General features: G+C 38.9%; 2 protein-coding genes and 1 pseudogene across 2 annotated transcripts in view; 1 reads left to right on the top strand and 2 right to left on the bottom strand.

Annotated features, from left to right (window-relative positions):
• Positions 1-22,026, bottom strand: part of LOC132103868 (uncharacterized) — an 83,697-nt gene that overhangs the window by 38,292 nt on the left and 23,379 nt on the right. The gene's annotated exons all lie outside the window — the stretch shown is intronic.
• Positions 2,862-3,036, bottom strand: LOC132104909 (U2 spliceosomal RNA; annotated as a pseudogene).
• On the top strand, positions 15,072-21,905 carry tmem79a (transmembrane protein 79a). The gene is made up of 5 exons (XM_059508915.1): positions 15,072-15,223; positions 17,425-17,905; positions 19,044-19,226; positions 19,424-19,643; positions 20,949-21,905. Exons 2-5 carry the CDS (start codon positions 17,506-17,508, stop codon positions 21,139-21,141), a joined length of 996 nt encoding a protein of 331 aa, XP_059364898.1. The 5' UTR covers positions 15,072-15,223; positions 17,425-17,505; the 3' UTR covers positions 21,142-21,905.

The raw sequence follows: 22,026 nt of genomic DNA, 5'->3' as shown, positions 1-22,026 counted from the left end.
ACAGGGAAAAAAAAGTGTTGGTGCAAGTATTGATCCCTGTGGGACCCCATGGGAAGATAGCAGCTGGTGACATGTGGGTGCCTAGTCAAACTGAGAGCCTACGGTCCTTTAAATAGGAACTAAACCAACTTAAAACGGTTCCTGTCAAGCCCACATAGGACTCGGGTCGAGCAATAAGAATATTATGGTCTTCAACTTCAACTTATTTGTATAGCACATTTATACACAACTTCGTTGCACAAAGTGCTTCACAGTGTAAAATAAAAACAAAGTAGACATACAAATTTACAAGTACAGACTTAAACAAGAACTAGTTAAAAAGCCGAGCTAAACAGATAAGTCTTCAGCTGAGACCTAAAGACCTCCACTGATGGAGCTTGTCGAATATAAAGAGGGAGATTGTTCCCCAGTTTAGGGCTGATACTGAGAAAGCACGATCACCTTTTGACTTCTTTTTGGACTGAGGAGTAACTAGCAACAGTTGATTTGACGATCTTAAAGACCTAACTGAAATGTAGGGCTCTATAAGATTGGAAATATAGTTTGGAGACAAATTATGTAAAGCTTTAAAAACAACCAGTAAAATCTTGAAATCAATCCTAAACTTGACTGGTAACCGTTGAAGAGAACACAGCACAGAGGGAGTTACAGTAGTCCAGTCGCGAAGAAATAAATGCATGAACAACAAACTACTTCTTACAACTACTTCTTCAACTGTATGATTTCAGATTTTCTTTCATTAAACTGAAGAAGATTATTAGAGAGCCAAATTTTAATTTCGTTCAGACAGAGTAAGAAAGATTGCAAAGACTGTTCATCTCCAACTATAAGGGGAAAATAAATCTGTGTCATCTGCGTACATATGGTACGAGATGTCATATCGACAACAGATGGATCCCAAGGGGCGCATACACAAAGAAAACAATATAGGACTTAGAATAGAGCCCTGAGGGAGACCATATTTTAAAGGATCCACAGAAGAAGAGACATTTGCAAAATTAACAGAGAATGTTCTATCCCTAAGGTATGACTGGAACCATTTCAGAGCAGTACCTGTTTTATGGTGTCTCCTTTATCTATACACCTTTTACCTATTTGTTTATTATTCTCATGTAGGTAAGGAAAGTCAACTCTGGACAAAACTATAAGCATTCAAAAAGTACTTACAATTTGCTCAGCAGACTTTGTACTTAAGCAAAAGCATTATTACTACTTAGGTTACAGTACATCAGTTTAGAGCAAATCAAGCATTAATCAAGACAGTACAATTGCAAAATCACCATCTCCATTTACAGTGTAGATAACAGTTGTGTCTTTCTGTCATAACGGCAGACTGATGTTTAATGCTATGTTTTCGTCACTTGCTGGATTTTAAAGTGTTCTGAAGAAAACCTTTCGATTTGGTTTTGTTTTCGATTTAGTTAAATAGCTTCATTGCCCACCATGCATACAGCTGTCTTCAGCTTCACAACAGTGCAGAACACACTTTTTTATTGTTAAGCATGTAATATACATAAGAATTATAATATATAATACATGCACATTTTAGTTCTACATTTAGAAGTCAGGATAATTATAATTGAATGTACCTGAACTTCCTGAAGTCTTAAAGCAGTAGTTATCTCTCAGTTCATCAGAGATCAGGATGAGTTTGTTTCTTCATCAGGTTTGTAGAAATGTAGCATTGCATCAGTGTCTCATCAATGGATGCTCTGCAGTGAATGGGTGCCGTCAGAATGAGTCCAAACAGCTGATAAAAACATCACAATAATCCACAGCACTGCAGTCAATCAGTTAACATTAGAGTTGTGACGTTCGCGAACGAACCGATTCTTTTGAACGGCTCATAAACTTGAACGATAGGAGCCGAGTCGCGGCTGGAGGGGAGCCGTTCTTTCTGTCGTTCTTTTTTCCTATGCGTGTTTCACACAGATGCACACAAATGAGCTCCTCCGCGAGACAGAACAGTTATAGGGGGAGGGGCGCACCCAGCGCAGGCAAACCCTTTATAGCGTGATGATATTAGTTATTAGTTGTGCACGCATCCTTCACATCCTGCGTGCCTCTGTCATTGGGTAGGAGCGTTGAAAAAAAGCTGTTTTGCACAGACATTTATTGCAGCCCACTTTGTTATTGTTCATTGACTTGAAGGGGCTGATGTTTGCAAAGTTTACAGTAGTAATTGTATGTAGTATGTAGACATTTCCATTTTATTTATTCTAACTTTAAATATTTGTTGTTTTCTATCAAAATGTTCTTGTGTGATAATGTTCTTGTGTGGAAGTGTTTGTAGTAAAAGCTGTTTTGCACATAAATTCATTGCAGCCGGCTTTCTTTTTGATGTTTATTCTTGAGTAGGTATTGTATGAATAACATAAGTCAACGTAGCTTTACACACACACACACACACACACACTTTGTACTAAAGGTAAATCCAAAATAGTGATGTCACTGTCTAAGCAGAGGGATTTGTGCAACCCTATGAAATATAGTCCACACATGAAAAATGAGGTAATAATCAATATTTCAGAAGAATTCAAACTCAGATATTGGTGTGTGATATCTGAGTTTTAATTATTTGACTACAAATCTCACCTCATCATTCTTCCCAGTGATTATTTCCAGGATAAACTGAGATGGCTCCAAGCTGGCTTTTTAAAACTGACTAAATATTTAAAAGAGCCATAAGAGCCATTCTTTTGAACGGCTCTTTGAAAGGAACGGATCGCGAAGATCCGGATCCCTGCAAAGAGCCATAAATCCCATCACTAACGTGGAACACTATCACCAAATTTAAACTATATTTCTTTCTCCACAACTTTAAAATACCGTATCTACATTTCACCATATAATTCCCCGATTGGGGATGCACCGGTCCCGGAAATACTGCAATACCGGGTCAATGCGTGGAGTGGACGGAGCAAGCCCCTATTCCATCTCCAGTATCCAAAAATCAATTTAATATATGGTCCCCGGATAGGGGACGTATCAGATATTAAACTGATAAGAACAGATTTTTTCTTTCGAAAAAGTTTTATTGTCACCATTTACATTTTTTCCATTTGCATTTTTACTTTCACACACATTTTTTTTTTTTTTTTTCAAGCACACATTAAAACAAGCCATATAATATATAATAAATACACATGGTAAAATGAAAGAAACAATCATTGTTAAAAAAAATTGATTAAACCACAGTGTTTTGCTTGTTTTTAAAAGTCCATATTTGAGGTGTGTTTAAAAGGTGCGATCGGTTTCAAAAGTAAAATACAAATTTAAAAAAGCAAACAAGCCTCATATGCATGTTAATAAAACCAATTTCATTAATAAAACACAATAAAAACCAATTTATAGGATAAAAACCAAATAAAAAAAAAAACATCTGTTGTGCAAGACCGGGGGTGAGTCCTTATCAAGTCGGTCTTCACCCCACTCTCCAGAACAGGGACATGAGATGCTGCTTTACAGGCTCAGCGGAGATCCCCTCTCCTCCGGCCCGCTGGCCCGCTGTTCCCGTAGCCAGAATGGTGAGGGTGCATCTACGGGCAGCCAGGGTCGGTGCCTGCCGGGACCCTCTCTGTGCGGCCCCGGCCCCCCCGTCCGAATATCGTCGTCCGGTACCCCTGCAGCATTGATGTTACCTTTAGCTCGCATGCATGGAGGGTTACCGTAACGCGTTTCCCCACCAGCAGGTTTCTGGTGGCCCAGATGGCATCCTTGATGACGTTGAGGGTGAGCCAGAGCGAGGTGAATTCCTGTGCTGTCATGTCCTTCAAGCCCCGGCCCACCCCAAGGATGGCGAGCTGGTACCCGAACTGGGCCCCACCTGCTGGTAGGCACGGGAAATACAAGGGGCCGGTCTTGGCCCACAGGTCCCGCGCAGCACCGCACTCCCAGAGTAGGTGGTGGACGGTCTCCGGGGAATTGCAGCCGGACCGAGGGCAGATGGGGTTTTTGGCCATGCCTCTGGAGTGCATAACCGCCCTGACCGGGAGGATCTCATGAGCCACCATCCATGATAAATCCTTGTGCCTGTTCTGGAGAGCGGGGTGAGCAGCGTTCCTCCAAACTTGTTTGGCCTCACCTAGTGTGAGGCCTGGAACTGGACTCACCGGTTCCCGGTCCTGCACAACAGAAATGAGAGACTTGTGTTTAGTTAAAATGGTGACATCTTCACTCTCTAAAAGATATTTCTTTAAAAAATTTTTTATAAAACTGTACTCTTTAGGCAAGTTAAAAGACACTGGGGTTTTCAAGTCTACTGGTAAAATTTTCAATGTTCTTAGGTAAGACCCCATCCAAAATCGCACCATTGCAGCCGTCTTGTTTTCTTTGGATGGGGTCATGGCATAACTAATGTGCAGGGCGGTGAAGCGGCTGCCTAAAAACAGGTGGGGGTCTGGGAGGCCTTTTCCACCGTTCTCTGGCCTTTTCTTGATGGTCTCCCTCTTCAGGCGCTCCCACTTGGACCCCCACAGGAAATAAAACACCGCCCTCTCCAGTCTCACCAGGAACCGCCGAGGGGGGCTAAAAACAGAACAGACAAGTAAAATCAGAGGTAAAATCACAGATTTAAAAATTAAAATTTTACCTTCAATTGTCAACTGTCTTAGTCCCCAAAACCCCAGTCTTTTCCTAGCTTTCCCTAGCAAGTCAGTCCAGTTGTCTCGTCCACCTCCGTCTTTATCAAATTTAACGCCTAAAATCTTAAAATCATTGTCTTTAAAAACCAAATCAAGTCCTCCTGTGTCCTCGTCTCCCCACGGCCCGAAGAGCTGGGCCTCGGACTTGTTTCTATTGAGTTTGGCGCCCGAGGCCCGACCGTACCAGTCAGTCAAGTCCAGTGCTCTTCGTATGGATAAAAGGTCCGTGGCTAAAAGAGTTACGTCGTCCATGTATAAAGCACAGGTCGCCGTCAGTCCACCCGTCCCAGGAACGTCCAGTCCTTTGATCCATTTGTCCCTTCTCAAGATCTGTGCCAGTGGCTCAATGCAAGCCACATACAGAAGAGGAGATAAAGGACATCCCTGACGGACACCACTGTGTATGTTCACAGCTTTGGAAAGATGCCCATTTATTAGAATTTTGCTGACTATTCCCTTGTACAGCAGTCCCACCCAGGCTATAAACCTCTCTGGAAACCCCATTTTATCCAGTACCTGGAAGAGGTACTGGTGCGAGACTCGATCAAATGCTTTTTCAAAATCTAAATTTAGGACTACTAGCCGAATATTTCTGTCTCTCGCGTAACAGATGGCGTCTCTAATCAGCACTAGGTTGTCTGTTATCTTTCTTCCGGGCACAGCAGAAGCTTGATCCGGGTGGATCACGTCCTCTAAAACAGTCGACATGCGTGTCGCTAAAATCTTACTAAAAAGTTTACCATCGAAATTTAAAAGCGTGATTGGTCTCCAATTTTTTAAGTCAGTCCTGTCCCCTTTTTTGTACAGTAAAGACACTATCCCTATCCTAAAACTGTCGGGTAGTCTGTCAAGAGTCTCAAAGTTGTTAAAAACAGCCAATAATTCATGTGCTAAAATATCCCAAAAAGTAAGATAAAACTCTAGGGGAAGTCCATCTGCTCCTGGGGACTTCCCCTTTTTAAAACCTTTAAGAGCTTTATGTAATTCTAAAATATTAAAATCTTGGGATAAAAACTTATTTTGGCCATTAACATTCTTGACTAAAAAATTTAAAACTTCCCTTGCCGTATCGTCGTGTACATCTTTTTTACAATACAAATCCTCATAAAATCCCTCTACATTTTTTAAAATCTCTTCTGTTGTGTTTGCATCCCTCCCTCCTACCTTAACACTGGTTATTGCCCCTCCCCTTGTTATTATCTTTTTAAAAAAGTAACTTGTACACTTTTCACCTTCCTCTATTTCTCTTTCTTTGCTTCTTAAAATAACACCTTTACTTTGGATACGAGATAAAACTGACATTTCTTTTTTTACATCTGTTATTTCTTGGCTAAAATCAAAACCATTATTTAAAAGATTAAAATATCTTTGTAATCTTTTTTGCAACCCCATCATGCATCTCTTTTCCCTATTCTTTTTATCTTTCCCTACCTTCCTAAAAAACTGTCTTGTCCGGTCCTTTACCATTTCCCACCACTGTGCACGTGTCTCATAAAAGTCTTGGAGGGTCTGCCATTGGCTGAACTGCTCCCTATATTCTCTAACCACTTCTTCATCCACCAATAGGGAACAGTTCAGCTTCCACATCCCTCCTCCTACCGTCACACCCGGGGAAAGTGAAAGGGTGCAAGACAGCATCATGTGATCAGAAAAAAAGAGAGGGGTCAATGTTGCATCGGTTGGCGGGCAGTCCCTTGTAAAAACATAGTCAATTCGAGAGGCTCTGGCGCCATCACCACTGAACCAGGTGAAGCCCTCCTCTCTTTGATGCAGTTGTTTAAAACAGTCAACTAACTTAAAATCCTTGACTAAATTTTGTAATAAAACCGATGTCTTATCGACCTTAAAATCTTCTCCTACTCTCTTCCTATCTGTTTTTGATAAAACACAGTTAAAATCCCCTGCTACTATTAGGGGAGCCCTGCCTAACATGTGGGGCTGCAGGTCTTCTAAAAGCTCATACCTGTCATTTTTTTCTGTAAAACCATACACGTTAAGAACCTTAAAATCTCTCCCTAAAAAAGTCAGGTTTGCTAAAAGAGCCCGCCCTTCCCTCACCACAGTGCTATCCTTCACCGTGATGTTTGAATTTTTTATTAAAATAGCGACACCATCATTCTTGTTGAAGTTAGAGCCACTCCATATTGAGGGCCCCATGGTCCACATCTCCTCCAACTTCCTGTGGTTACTTAAAAAGGGCAGAGCACACTCTTGCAGTAAAAACAAATCTGACTTAAAAGACTTTAAAAGGGATAAAATGCTCTGTGCTCGCAAGGTGGACCTCACACTTCTTACATTTATGGTAGAGATAGTGAGGGCCATGAGCAGTATGGTTAAAACAGTATGAGACATTTAAACAGAAGACTAAAAGACTACAAAAATATGCTTAAAATCATGTTTTATCTTGTTTCACCTGCTCTTCCTTTCTCCCAGATGAACTGGGGCCCGGAGAGCAGGTGCTCGACACATCGGGTGCTACAGAGAAACCCTCTTGTAACTCCCTAGGCGACGATGTTCTTAGCTTGATGTGCAAAAAGGAAACCTCATTTGGGGATTCTAGGGGCCACATACGTTCTTGATCTTCCAAATCGGAACTATCAAGCCGCTGTGCTGCCCTAGCTTTTTTTTCCTCTGTTTCCACCAGAGGAGATCCCGCAGGTCTTTTTTGCACTTGAGCATTTGGGAGTGAACACTCAAATTCACTCCCACTGGATTCCTGCACCAAATCTGACACCGTTTCTAGGGAAGAGCTTGTTTCTTCCTCGCTCACTTCTCCTTCCGTGACTTTTTCCAGTTCAATATCTGACTCCGCCCCTGTGGCCGCCCCACTTCCTCCTTCCTGCCCAATCCCTGAGGCCGGCTGGGGATTTGAAATTCCCGCCAAAACCTCAGGGACCGCCTCCTCTTTCCTTTGTTCATTCGTTTGTTGCCCATGTGGGGCGGCCATTTTGAGCTTGTTGGCAAAACTTTTAGGGCAGTCTCTGTAGAGATGGTTTGTTTCTCCACAAAGATTACACCGTCTGCCATTGGTACAATCATCAAAACTGTGACCAATTTCTCTACACTTCCCACATATTAACTCTTGGCATGCTTCAGCGAGATGACCAAACCTGCAACACTTCCTGCAGAGTTTGGGCATTCCTTGATAATGTATGTAGCCTCTGTTCTCTCCGAGCACAATCATGGAAGGCAGATGTTTCAGGCCCTGGTAGCCCCCAGCGTCTTCCCATTGTTTAATGGGCATTCGCCAGGAGCATGTCCAAATGCCATCTTCATCCAACACTTTGACAGGCTGGCCTCGAACAGTGCAAAATCTACCCAACCAAACACAAATATCATCTCCAGTCACTGTTTCATTGAACATCCTGACAATCACAGTTTTAAGTGTGTTATCCGAAAGTTTCTCGACAGTGAACATGGAGAACTGGGCTTTAACTGAATCAAACCTTTGCCAAAAGTCATTAAGCAGGGAAGCGGTTTTAAAACTGACATCAAATCCTTTGTTCAAGGGCAGAGTCATCAAACAATTCAGGTCGTCAGATCTAAAAGCTAAGGTCTTTTGGATCAGCTTCCTTGAAAAGTCCATACGTGACATTCCAAGGAGCTTCCCCTCAACCTGCCTGAATAAAAAACGCACGCTGTGGTGCCTCCGCACGCCGGCACGGGCAGCCGACATGATGGAGGCACCAACAGCCTTAAAACTTAAAACAACAATAAATACAACAATAAATAACCAAATAAATAATTAAAAGACCTTACCTTAAAACTTGTTGGAGCCCGAAGCAGCAGAATTCAATGTACCTCTCGAAGTTGTGTGACTCAAGATATAAAAAGATCTCAAGTCAGGAAACCTCCAAGAGGCGATCGCAGTCTCAACCGTCCGACAAGATACGTGATCTTAGCCAAAAGGCCGAGAAGCGATAACCACAAACTCTCAGCGCTAATGAAGTGATTCGACGCTCTACACATTTGAAAGACGGTGAGACGCGAACGAGCGCCCAATAAATACCTCAGACTACAAACACACACAACTCGGAGACTCACACACACCCTAAGACACTCACAAGAAACACTCACACACTCAAAACTCTCACGACGAGCTGAAAACCTCCTCAAGACACGCGGAGTCTGCTATTTCCGGTACGCTGCGTTCCCATCGTCCAATCAAACACGAAGACGGAGTTAGTGGACCATAAAACGAGCTTAACTTTCTTAATAGTCAGTTAATCATAAAATAAAGACACCGAATTCTTTCTACTGTAGTTCAGACAGCAGATAGATAAAATAACAATGAAAAAAGAAGGGTTTCACACGCTTTGCTTTCATTCGCTTGAAGCGCCTCGTGTGGTTAAATGCGGTACTGCACGATAACCTTCACTGAGTATTACCAAGTAGGTATCTCCAATAGCACCATAAAACAAACTACATACCATCCATCTACAAACCTACAGGTAAGTATTAATACTGTGAACATATAAAATATCTCAGTCATCTGCAAAAGAACTAAACAAACAAACAAAAACTTTAACTACCTCTGCGATCCAAAAATGGCGGAGAGTTCAAAAATAAAACACACCTGAAATTAATCATCAGCATTAATAATACGCAATTAAATGTTTTCCATGTGAGATACAATAAAAAAAATATTCATAAACGATTCATAATATTCATAAACGATATTACCATACATAAGTAAGTACCTGTTAAAAAATACACAACTAAGTTACCGTTACACCTCTCAGGTATTTCAAATAATAGAAACAGTAATGTTAGTTTAAAGAAACGCTAATATTTGTATCTGTGTTTTATAAGATCACAGGTATTTTGTATTTAGGCGCAATACATCGAGGCTTTAAAGCACGAGTCGAATTAAATTTAAATATGAAAATACAGGATTGATAGAATCAAACTCACATTATTGCGTGAATCCCGCGCGTTCACGTCTCAACGTTTAGGCTCATGAATATTAATCAGATGAAAGTGACCTATAGACCCTTTGCAAACACGTGACCACGACCACGTGACGACGCCATGCTGGACGGCAAAATCACTGGACGCGCAGGCTGAGCAGTAGTAGACGACCGGGAAATTTGAATAGTTTTAAACAGATTAAAATAGATAACGTTAACATTACCACTAAACTTCATGGCTTCTTCTATTGAAGAAGTTGTAGTGCCGTTATCGGTCGAGGTAGGGCATCTGGTAGGTGCTCACAAAGAGCGATATTTGGAGAAGTTGGAGATAGCAGGTTTGGATACAGACCCTTACCTTCTTCATCCCTCGGTTTTCACGGACCTCGTTAAATCGCCGAGTCTGCCTGACTTCGGCCCACACGATTTGTACCACTATGTGGTAAACGGGGTATCCCCATACACTGGTGCTGATCTCAAAGCTTTTAAAAGTCTGGATGCTTACCAGTTCTTCGTAGCTGGCTGGGTTACAGCTACGCGATGCTACGCTAACGGCGGGGGGAGGTACCTCATAATGGCAAAGGTAAGACATCGATCTATGGTTTATTTTGTATTATTACATGGCTTAGTTGAATTCTAATGTAGAATGCAGTCTGTTATTTCTTGATAAATATTTATATAACACGTAGCCTATGATTTTAGAGTACATGGTCGGCCGTGGCTTTTTAATGGATGCCTGGACGCATCCCAGCTCTGGGAAGTGCAGTCATTAATTATCGATCACACGTTAATCCATGCAGACAGTAAATCACGGTGTGTCTGTGATCCGTAGTAACCACATATAATTGTAACATCTAGACATCTTCTTATCTGTGATTATATTCGCAGTAGCCTATGTTAAGATTCTACCAGTTAATCACAGCAAAGTATTCACAATGTGCATTTATTGTGTTACTGCAGCATTAAACAATAACATCACAATAACATTCATGTAAAAATAATGTATCTATGCCACTTTCTGTATTTGTAGGTGCATCATAGCCAGTAAACCACGGAGTGTCTGTGATCAGTAGCCACACATAATTTTTACATCTAGCCATCATCTCATCTGTGATTATATTCGCTGTAGCCTATGTTAAGATTTGACTATCACAGTGATTAAGATGTATTCACAAGGGGCATTTATGGTGTCACTGCAGCAGTAAATAATAACATCACAATAACATTCATGTAAGAATAATGTATTTATGCCACTTTCTGTAATTGTAGGTGCATCACAGTCAGTCACTGTCTGAAACCCAACTACAACCATGGGTATCTTTGAAGAAGGATGGGACAGTCTTGTGCGGCCACTGTACATGTAAAGCGGGCCTGGGAGAGGTGTGCTCCCACGTGACAGCTCTGCTATACGCAATAGACTCTGCTGTTAAACATCTGGAAGACAAAAGCTGCACTGATGGGCCCAGACAGTGGGGACTTCCTCCTTTGAAAGCGGGCAAGGCTTTGTACGAAGAGGGATCAGGAATTGATTTCTCACATCCTGCCAAAAAGCGTTGTGGTGTAAACAACCAAAGCCATTCAGGTTGTCCATCTGTGAAAAAAGTGGGTGTGTCTGCAGCAGCTATAGAACAATTCTACAAGGCTCTGGATAATGCAACTCCAAACCCTTCAGAGAAGAGTGGTATCCTACGCATATTGCCACACTACTGTAAACAGTTTCAACCAAAAGTGGTGTCTCTGGGTCTACCACAGCCCCTGACTGAGTTATACAGTGCTCAGAACCGGAAGCTGTCTGCCTCGGACCTTGAGAAAAAATGTGATGCGGTATTCAATGATATGGAAGTCACACCAGAGCAGGTATAGTCATCCCTCTTAATCTCATATGACTAAAATGTGCTTTAAGGTGTCATGTCATTAATTTCATCTTCTATAATTTACAATGTTGTAGGCAGTAAAAGTTGAGGAAGAGACACGACAACAGGGAAAGTCAAGGCTATGGTTTGACATGAGGGCTGGTAGGGTGACCGCATCTAGGTTCAAGTCAGCTGCAAGGACAGACCCTACAAATCCTTCCAAATCCCTAATTAGGCAGATCTGTTACCCTGACCTATGCAGATTTTCAACAGTTGCAACCAGGCATGTGTGACATAATGACATAAACATACAGTTACTGTTTTTAATTTCACCATAGTGTAAGTGAGTAAAGAAATTAGATGTTCTTTGAACTTATGTTTCAACTATGGAAATGTATGCAATACATGTTGTGTTCTAATGTAGAGGGCCCCTGCTCACAAAAACATCAAAGAAACAAAAACAAGACAAAGAAATGCATTTATCATTGGAATATTTATTATAGTCAGTATTACAAATTATCAACATTAAATTACAAACATGATGACAGATTACATCCCTCAATCTCTTTGAGTGCCCTTATCTATTTTTAATCCCAGGTGTATGGTGTAGGTCCTTTGCCTATTTATTCCTAATGTTCCTTTTAAATGGTTCCTGTTATATTTAATTTACACCTTTTTAAACAAGAGAATACAAGAGATACAAGAGAATATTATGTGCTATTAAGATTAGGCCAATTTTGGGTACTGACATCTATAGTACTTATAGTTCTTAGGGAAATGAGAGAACAAATCCAATGAAAAGGACACTCAAAGAGCTACGATGACTTAAAGGAATAGTTCACTTTAAAATGAAAATTCTGTCATCATATACTCACTCTCATGTTGTTTCAAACCTGCATGAATTTCTTTCTTCTGCTGAACAGAAAGGAAGATATTTAGAAGATTATCAGTAACCAGACAGTTTTTGGATCCCATTGACTTCCATAGTATATTTTTTTCTACTATGGAAGTCAATGGGACCCAGAAACTGTCTGGTTACTGACATTCTTCTAAATATCTTCCTTTCTGTTCAGCAGAAGAAAGAAATTCATACAGGTTTGAAACAATATGAGGGTGAGTATATGAAAATTATCATTTTAAAGTGAACTATTCCTTTAATAACATTATTTTTCTCATTTTCAGATGGGGATGTGAACATGAACAAAAAGCCAGAGAGACATATGAGGCTTACGCTGCACAACATCATCAGGACCTAAGTGTTCGTGATGCCGGTCTCCATATTGATACCTCCCGTCCCTACCTTGGAGCATCTCCAGATGCCTTGCTGTCCTGCTCCTGCTGTGGCGATGGTATTTTGGAAATCAAATGCCCACACTGTGCCAAAGACACCGGAGTCCTCAGTGCCACTGAAAAGAAACATTTCTGCATTGAGAACACAGATGGTACACATGCACTTAACAGAGATCATCAATACCACTACCAGGTGCAAGCCCAGTTGTTTGTGACGAAGCGGAAGTTTTGTGACTTCATGGTGTGGTCTACATCCGATTTTTTTATACAGAGAATTTTGCCTGATGCTGACTTTTTTACAGAAGCAGTGCAGAATGTTGAGGCCTTCTATAGGTCAGCCATTTTATCTGAGTTATTGGCCAAGACATATACATGCCCAGATAGACTGCTGTCAGACAAAACACAGTCCACAGACTCATGAAGTGAATTACTAGAATTGTTGGGTCTTTGTAAATTATAGTGTGGTCTAGACCTACTCCATTTGTAATGTTTTTCTTTTAATTTCTTATGATGTGATACTATAAATAAAATGTAATTGAATTATTAGTAAGATTTGCCAGTGTGTAATTCTACATACATTTAATATCCTTTTATAAAGTACAACAGCATAGTCAAAAGTTTGAGGGCTGGTTTATTTTACAAAAACATCTTTCAACACGTTTATAAAAGCCAACCTAAATTACATTAATAATGACATTAAGCTAACGTTAGCTACCTTTGTGAATGGGTAGCAGTAACGTTAACGTTAGACTGCACAGCCCTATCACACTAGCTGGCACTTGCTCATTACATAGCTAACTTAGGTTACTCATGTTACAAATGACAATTTGACTGGGTCTCCATCTGGACAAGGATGGCGATATGGTATTACACAAATTAAGTAAACGTAACTGGGAAATACATGAACCTTACCTTGTAAAAAATGCTCGCTGCAAATCCTGGAGTACTTGGAGGGCTGCCAGTCCTTTCGGCTGATAGCAGCAACCCATCGCTGCCTTCTCTCCCCATCAAATGGTATTCGATAAAAAGATATATTGGCTTTACCCTGTCTATTAGCACAGCCCACGGCACAACACGAAATAACCATTTTACAACTAGAACTAACTCAAACACGAACTCATTTGGCTTGCCGTCCGTCTACAGAATAGCTCTTCCGCCGTCCGTCATGGCGTTCAGAATTCGCGCGAGTAGAGCGTGACGTCACGTGCAAAGGGTCTATACTCGGAATTAGCGGTAAAAAAACTTAATATTGAGAAAATTCATTTTTAAAGTTGTCCAAATGAATTCTTAGCAATGCATACTACTAATCAAAAATTACGTTTTGATCGATTTAAGGCAGATTTAAGGCAAAATTAACATGTATATGAATATTTCCTTTCAGCTATAAGCTGTCAGACTCTTTGTTATTTTTTTACCACACTTTTCCTGTAGCTACTAACACTAACTTTACTTTATTATGTAGAAATTATTATTTACCAGGATAAAATACAGGTGCAAATATAGATCCTATATGTGTAATCTACATCCTTTCTTCTTCTCGGAGAATATAATAATTTGACAGGTCGTGTGTCGTGTATTCTTCTAGTTTTACAATGATAAATCTGTAAATAAACTCAATATATTGGCTATTAAAAAAACTCACCTGTAAATTCACCTGTGCATCCCGATTAAGTTGGAATAATGCCCCAGCTGGAGTGTAACTACCTCCCTGCACGTGCCACTCATCCAATAGTATTTAAATCATCGATTCAGTCAAACTTAATATGATATTTCTCATGATGTATCTGGAAAACACACGGCGGCCGCTACAGACGAACTTCCGCGTGTGCGTGGACGCCCCCTCAGGATATCCCGCACTCCGATTGGCTGCCGCAGCGCACCTAGCGTTGTGAATGGCTGAGGGAGCTGTCGCTCAGCGGAGGAGGAGTTCGTTTCACCGCCCCTGATTCCCGCACACTTGCAGCGCTAGTAAACATGTTTCATGTTATGAAAAATAAATAAATGTATATCCTGTAATTGAAAAATTCATTTAATTATAAGCTAGTTTCGTTTCCTTTCAGAGGAACAACAAACACGCTAATTCAGATACGAATGCGTGCTCCGCTCTAGTTCTGTACAGTCAGAATTAACGTTAATCATTATTATTTTTAGTGCAGTAAACGGTGGATTTTCAACTTTTATCAGCTGACGTCTGAAATGTAATTTATATATATATATATATATATATATATATATATATATATATATATATATATATATATATATATATATATATATATATATTATTTGTTATTTATAAAATGCTTAATGAGGCAGTTTAAAAAAGTTTTTAAAAAGTAAGCATCAAAATGCGCTTTACTTGAAATCCTCTGGTCTAGGCGTCGACGAGAGTCACGTGACATCGAGACAGAAATGATTTACCTGCGGACTGTCACACCTGTGCGTGTCTGATCGAGTCTGACACGTCTGAGCTCTTATAATAGCCTACTCGATATACGTTTATTTAAACTTCTCGATGGAGTTTCAGGTAAGAAACAACGTTTTCTCTCTTTCTCAAACGTCAAGACGGTTGTTTGTGGTGAAATGTTAAAGTTTAATGTGAAATCTTTCACGTTCTACAAAAGGTCCTGTTTGAATATCACATTAGTGCCGTTGTAAGAGCAGTGCGTGATTGTATTTGCTCTAAATGAAGGCTTTGGCTGTAATTGTGAGTAGTTTCTATTAGATGTTGTGTTGATTTCTGTGCGCTCAGGTGAAACCGGTTGAACTGCATTACTCTTATACTCAACTGCTCACTGTCTGATCCACTTAATGTGTACACTAATGAATCAGAGGAACACTTAAACACTGTGTGTGTGTGTGTGTGTGTGTGTGTGTGTGTGTGTTAAATGCTGACTAATGCATGAGGAATCTCTTCACTGATAAACCCTGATCCACCTGCTCTACTTGAACTGTGTTGATTTATTAATACAGAAAACAGTGGATTTTTGATACAGAAGCTTTTTTTATGCATTTGTTTTATACAATGTTAGAAATATTAAGATTTTATAATGATCTATATTTTACACAACACATATATCCGTTCAAAAGTTTGGGATCAGTAAGACTTGTTTTTTTAATGAAGTCCCTTCTGTTCATCAAGGCTGCATTTATTTGATCAGAAATACAGCAAAACTGTAATATTGTGAAATATTATCGCAATTTAAAACAGCTGTTTTCCGTGTGAATCTGTGTTAAAGTGTAATGTATTTCTGTGATGCTCCGCTGTATTTTCAGCATCATTCCTCCAGTCTTCAGTGTCACATGATCTTCAGAAATCATGAAAATATGATGATTTATTATAAATATTGGAAACATTTTTGTTATACGTTTTTCAGGATTCTTTGATGAATAAAGTTAAAAAGAACAGCATTTATTTAAAATAGAAATATTTTTATCAATATCAATTTATCAAGTGAAGTTTTTCACTTTTATCAATTTTACACATCCTTGCTGAATAAAGCCAAAACTTTTCACCAGTTGTCATAACGTTCACCTTGGAGATTGAAAATGTTTCTTTTTTGAGACTCCAGGAGCCCAAATTCAGACCCAGAACAATAAAAGCCACAGAAAAAGGAGGAATCTTTATATTACCAAACTGCAGGGAGAGGAATGTAAATATTGATATTTTATTTGTTAACAACATACTTTTCGAACCTTAATTTCAGTAAATGTTATGAAATTGGAGAACTAAGCCAATAGCGCTGGCGGTGTCATTTTATTTGGATGGGAACTTTGGATTGTGAATCATTTGAGTCAGTTTGGGAGTTTGGAGCGGGTTCGCGAATCATTTGAGTCAGTTTGGGGATCGCGAATCATTCGAGTCCGTTTGGGAGTTCGCGAATCATTTGAGTCAGTTTGGGGTTCGTGAATCATTTCGACAGTTCGGAGCGGGTTCGCGAATCATTTGAGTCAGTTTGGGAGTTCGAAGCGGGTTCGCGAATCATTTGAATCAGTTTGGGAGTTCGGAGCGGGATCGCGAATCATTTGAGTCAGTTCGGGAGTTCGAAGCGGGTTCGCGAATCATTTGAGTCAGTTTGGGGATCGCGAATCATTTGAATCAGTTCGGAAGTTCACAGTGGGTTGAGTTACATGATGAAGTCATACTAGTGCGCGTGTGCATTTTGAGTGCGTTCTTTCACTGCATTATTCGGTGTATTCAAATGCATTTATGAATGCATGTGAATGATCACAAAATTCAAGATATGGGGGTTAGAAAATGTATATATTTATATCATTTTATGTAGTTAATCAATATCACACGAAGAGTGCCATTTCAGTTTTTCTCCAAAAATCAGCATGATTAAAATGTGATATTAAGTTACTACAAACAATAATTTAATTACAAATACAAAATGTTGCAGAGTAATGTAATATATGAATGAATAATAGCCTAAAGAACCTTTGTGCCAAAAGGGTTCTTTCTTGTCATTATAGAACCTTTTTAGCATAAAAGGTTCTTTGGAGTTGAGTAAAGAACCCCAATGAACCCTTTTTTCCAAGAGTGTAGTTTATGCATAGGCTATTGTTAGAAAATGTTTCTATTTTGAATAAATGCTGTTCTTTTTAACTTTATTCCTCGGAAAGGATTTAAGGAAGCAACCGGAATTGTTAGTTAAAGGCTTCATCTGCAATATCTGTGCACTTTGAGAAGATGTTGATTTACCCATCTTTTCTCTCTGTGTTCAGGACTCTGTTAGTAGAGATCTTCATATTCATCCTGAACTCAAAGGGTCTGATTGGAGTTAGATTGAGCACCAAACCACAGAGATGATCACAGATCGACAGTCCAGCCCAGAAAATCGGACTGATCTGAACGTGCTGAAGCATGCAGACGAGCTCAGACCTCCAGAGCCCAGCGAGCTCCACAGATGTGATGAAGATCAGCCGGAGAGCGACCGGATGGAGACTCAGGAGAAGCCACGGGACATTAGTGATGGCTCGCTCGCTGATGACGAGGACGATGGAGAACAGCTCCAGGACGCCTGGTGTCCAGAGAAAGACGTGCAGGCGTTCACACCGAACGTGATGATTGTGCAGCCGACGGGACTCGAGGACGTCCAGAAGCACATCGAGATGGAGAAGATTCCTCTGTATGTGCACAGCTTCCACACAAACCCTCCTGAACACTTCCACCCGCCGTGGATCGATGATATAGACAAACCCCAAAGTAAACCCCTTTAATAATCACTATGGTTTGTTTTCAAAGCATGTGTCTCCCTGGAGCACAAAAGCAGGGGTATATTTGTAGCAATAGACAACAATACATTGTATGGGTCAAAATTATCTATTTTTCTTTTATGCCAGAAATACTGGCATACTACTGTAATGTATCAAAACTAAATTTTTAAATTTAATATGCATTGCTAAGAATTCATTTAGATGACTTTAAAGATGTTTTGTTTTTTGCTCCCTCAGATTACAGATTTACAAATAGATAAGTCAGTAAGTCAGTCTGATAAAGTAAATGAGTTGAGAAAATACAATTGGTTTCTGTTAAAAATCTTGATTTTTTTTTTTTTTTTGGGTTGTTCTTTGTATTTAAACCTGAAAGGTGTTATTTAAATGTCACTTGATTTTTAAATTAGTTTTTAATTTTAGTTGCATTTTAGTACTTTTTTGTGTTTTTGTAATTTTTATTAGCTTTTTTAAAAAGATGTCTATGTAGTTTATTAATATATTTAGTTATATTTTAGTTTATTTACATCAAGTTAAACCACACAAAAATTAAGTAAATAAGCTGAAATACATATTTTTAAGTTGCTTTAATATTTTCTTATCCTTCAGTTAAAGGAAGCATTATATTTTAGTTAACTTATTTTATTAATATTTTGAATGGTTTTTAGTATTTTTATATTTCCTGTTTTTGGTGTAATTTTTTTTAATACGATTTTTTTTCTAATATCTATTTTTTAAAATTAGTTTCAGTTTAAGTTAAGTAAGTTAAACTAAATAAAAATGAGAAATGTCGTGTTGGCAACTAGCTAAAATAAATTATTCATGTTATTCCAGTTAACATGTATCTTAAGTAACATATTTTTTGATATTTTAATTTTAACTTGTATTTCAAGTGACAATATAAAAAATCTAAACATTTTTAAAAAATAGTTACTTAAAATAAATGTTAATGTTATATGAGTCGTTATGTTTATTTCGAGTAACTTTTTATATGATACAATAATAACCTGGGTCAAGCAGAGTGCATTGCATTGTGGGATACAGTATCATACTGCACACATTATCGCAGATGGCTCAAAAGTTCTTCTGTGCTTGTTGATCACAGATCTGTCTCTCTCTCTCTCTCTCAGACAGTTGTGTGGACGCTGTGCGGTTGTGTGTTTGTGTAGCGGCTGCCGCGGTGTTTTTCCCGTTACTGACGTGGGGAGGATACAAGCTCCTCCCCTTTGATGCCCCTCCCCTCGACAGCTCCGCCCTCAGACTGATCTACACACTGCGCTGTGCGTTCTTCGCCAGCATTCCCATCGTGCTGGGTGAGTATATATATATTTATTTATTTTCTTTTGTTTGTCAAGGCTGCAGTCCTCCAGTCTTCAGTGTCACATGATCTTCAGAAATCAGAATAATATGATGATTTACTGCTCGAGAAACATTTCTGATTATTATCAGTGTTGAAAACCATCGTGCTGCACGATATGTTTGTGGAAACCGTGATGCATTTGATTTTCAGGAGTGCTGGTTCAGGGTGTGTCTCGTCTGAGGTTCGGGACGCTGAAGCCTCTGTTTGACGGGACGTGGGAGAATCGTGAGGTGGTTGTTCACTATTATTTCGTGCGAGACTCGCTGCACCTGTACCTGCTCTACTTCCTGCAGCTCGCTGTCATGGCAACGTACACCCAGGAAATGCTCAAACTGGTGCCGCTCCTCACCATCATCTTCGTCCTCGGCAGGTGCGTGTTCGGAGATACTTTTAAGACTCTTATATGTGACCCTGGAGCACAAAACCAGTCATAAGGGTCAATCTCTGAAATTGAGATCTATACATTATCTGAAAGCTGAATAAATCATCTCTCCATTGATGTGTGGTTTGCTTGGAAGACAATATTTGGCCGAGATACACCTATTTGAAAATCTGGAATCTGAGGGAGCAAAAAAATCTAAATATTGAGAAAATCATCTTTAAAGTTGTCCAAATGAAGTTCTTGGCAATGCATATTACTAATCAAACATTAAGTTTTGATATATTTACCGTAGGACATTTACTAAATATGTTCATGGAACATGATCTTAATATCCTAATGATTTTTGGCATAAAAGAAAACTCTATAATTTTGACCCATACAATGTATTTTTGGCCATTTCTACAAATATACCCCGAGACTTCAGACTGCTTTTGTTCTCCAGAGACACAGATGTAACATTTACATTAATCACAACACTCTAAAATTGTTACTAATATTTGTTACAATGTTTAAACATTTTCTTTGAAAATGTTACTTTTAAGACTTAATGTAACATTTACACTATTACAGTACTCTAAAAACAACTAAATATGTTAAACTGGGGAAATGGAGATATTTTCAACTGTATTAATAATAAATAAATTCAGTAAATAGAAGTAACATGTTTCATTCTTGGAAAAAAGTTACTTTTAAATGTAACTATATTTATTGCAATGCTCTAAAATTACATTGTGTTACATCAATCATATTTTCATGTAAATAAATCTTATACACAATGTTACGTTTATTGTGTAAATGTTTCTTTTAAGACTTAATGTAACATTTACATTATTGCAATGATCTAAAAACTTAAAAACTTTTAAGTTGGATAGTGTTACTTCTAAGACTTTTAAATGTAGCACTCGCATTATTAAAATTCTCTAAAGTTACGTCACTGTTACATTTAAGGGAGAGATTTTCAACTATTAAAAATAAATTCAATATTATACATTACAAGGGAGAGATTTTGAACTGTGTTTGCAAGTAAATTCAATGAATGGAAATGTTACGTGTTTCCTACTTGGAAAAATGTTACTTATGACTTTTAAATGTAGCATTTACACGATTAAAATACCAAGTAAATAAATGTAATATCTTTTTATTTGGAAATAAAGATCTGGATATTATGCTGGATATTCAGAAAGTAACACGTACTTGTTGATTCCAAAAAGTAGACAGTGCACTGAACAAACCTTTTTTTTTTTTTAGTTTACACTATTTCTGAATGTGTTTGTGTGTGTGTTTTATTCTCAGGCTGATCTACTGGGTGTGTGTTGTGTTCGGCAGCAGTGTACGAGCGTTTGGATTCGCTCTCTCCTTCCTGCCTCTGCTTGTTCTGCTGGGCGTAAACCTTTATTTCATTGGCTCGGTGAGAGGACAGGAGGCGTTGTTTAATGTGGCCCCGCCCCCAACAGCTCCGCCCCCCAAACAGAGGTGGTGGGGCTGAAAACCACGTCTGAATAAAAAGTGAGTGCTTTACCGCAGACTTCACATCCATCCAGCCAGAAGATCAAAACATAAAGACTGAATGAAAGACTCTCGCTCGCACTGAAAGGAAGAGATGATGAATGGGACGAAACTCAATGTGTGTCATGAGACGAAACCAGTTTGACTGCTGCAAACGCTCCAGATTCAGCCTTTCAGGAAATCTGACCTCAGTAGTTACTCACTATGACTTCACAGACTGACACACACACACACACACACACACACACACACGTCTGAAATCAGAAGAAGGAAACAAAGTTATATCTGACTTGAAGAAAATGAAGCTTGTTTGAAGGATCATTATAATGTCTTGTTTTATTTCATGATAATTAAACATTCACATCCTAAATTCTCACTATTGCTCAAAAAATCTATTATCTTCACTGTATTGTGAAAAAAAAATCACTGGTATATAAAAAAAAAAGAAAAAAAAAAAGTGATGTCACAATGCAAGTAATAAGGGAACTAAACCAGTAAGATGTAATGTAATTGTAACCTTTGTGTATTTTCGTCTTTGATAATAATTGTAATTTTCTTTATTCTACATGAACATTTTTTTTTTATCTTACAGACATGTTGTTTTTGTCATTAAAATTGCTGATATTTCACTGAATCCTGCCATATTCCTCATATGGTTTCTTGTGTCTAGAATCTATTGTTTCCATCTGTACATGATGTTCATGAATAAATGAAGCAAAAGATGTTTGATTCTGCAGTAAAATCACTTCACTAAAACACGTTCTGTAATCCATAACCAAGAGAATTACTAACATAAGAAGATTTGGCCTTTTATTTTATTATAAACAGGCAAGTTTCTGGGGGAAAAAAGTACATGATGTTTTTG

Source organism: Carassius carassius, chromosome 25 (assembly GCF_963082965.1).
Source record: "Carassius carassius chromosome 25, fCarCar2.1, whole genome shotgun sequence".
NCBI lineage: Eukaryota > Metazoa > Chordata > Actinopteri > Cypriniformes > Cyprinidae > Carassius > Carassius carassius.
The sequence above is the reverse complement of the archived record's forward strand: the minus strand, read 5'-3'. Positions and strand labels throughout refer to the sequence as shown.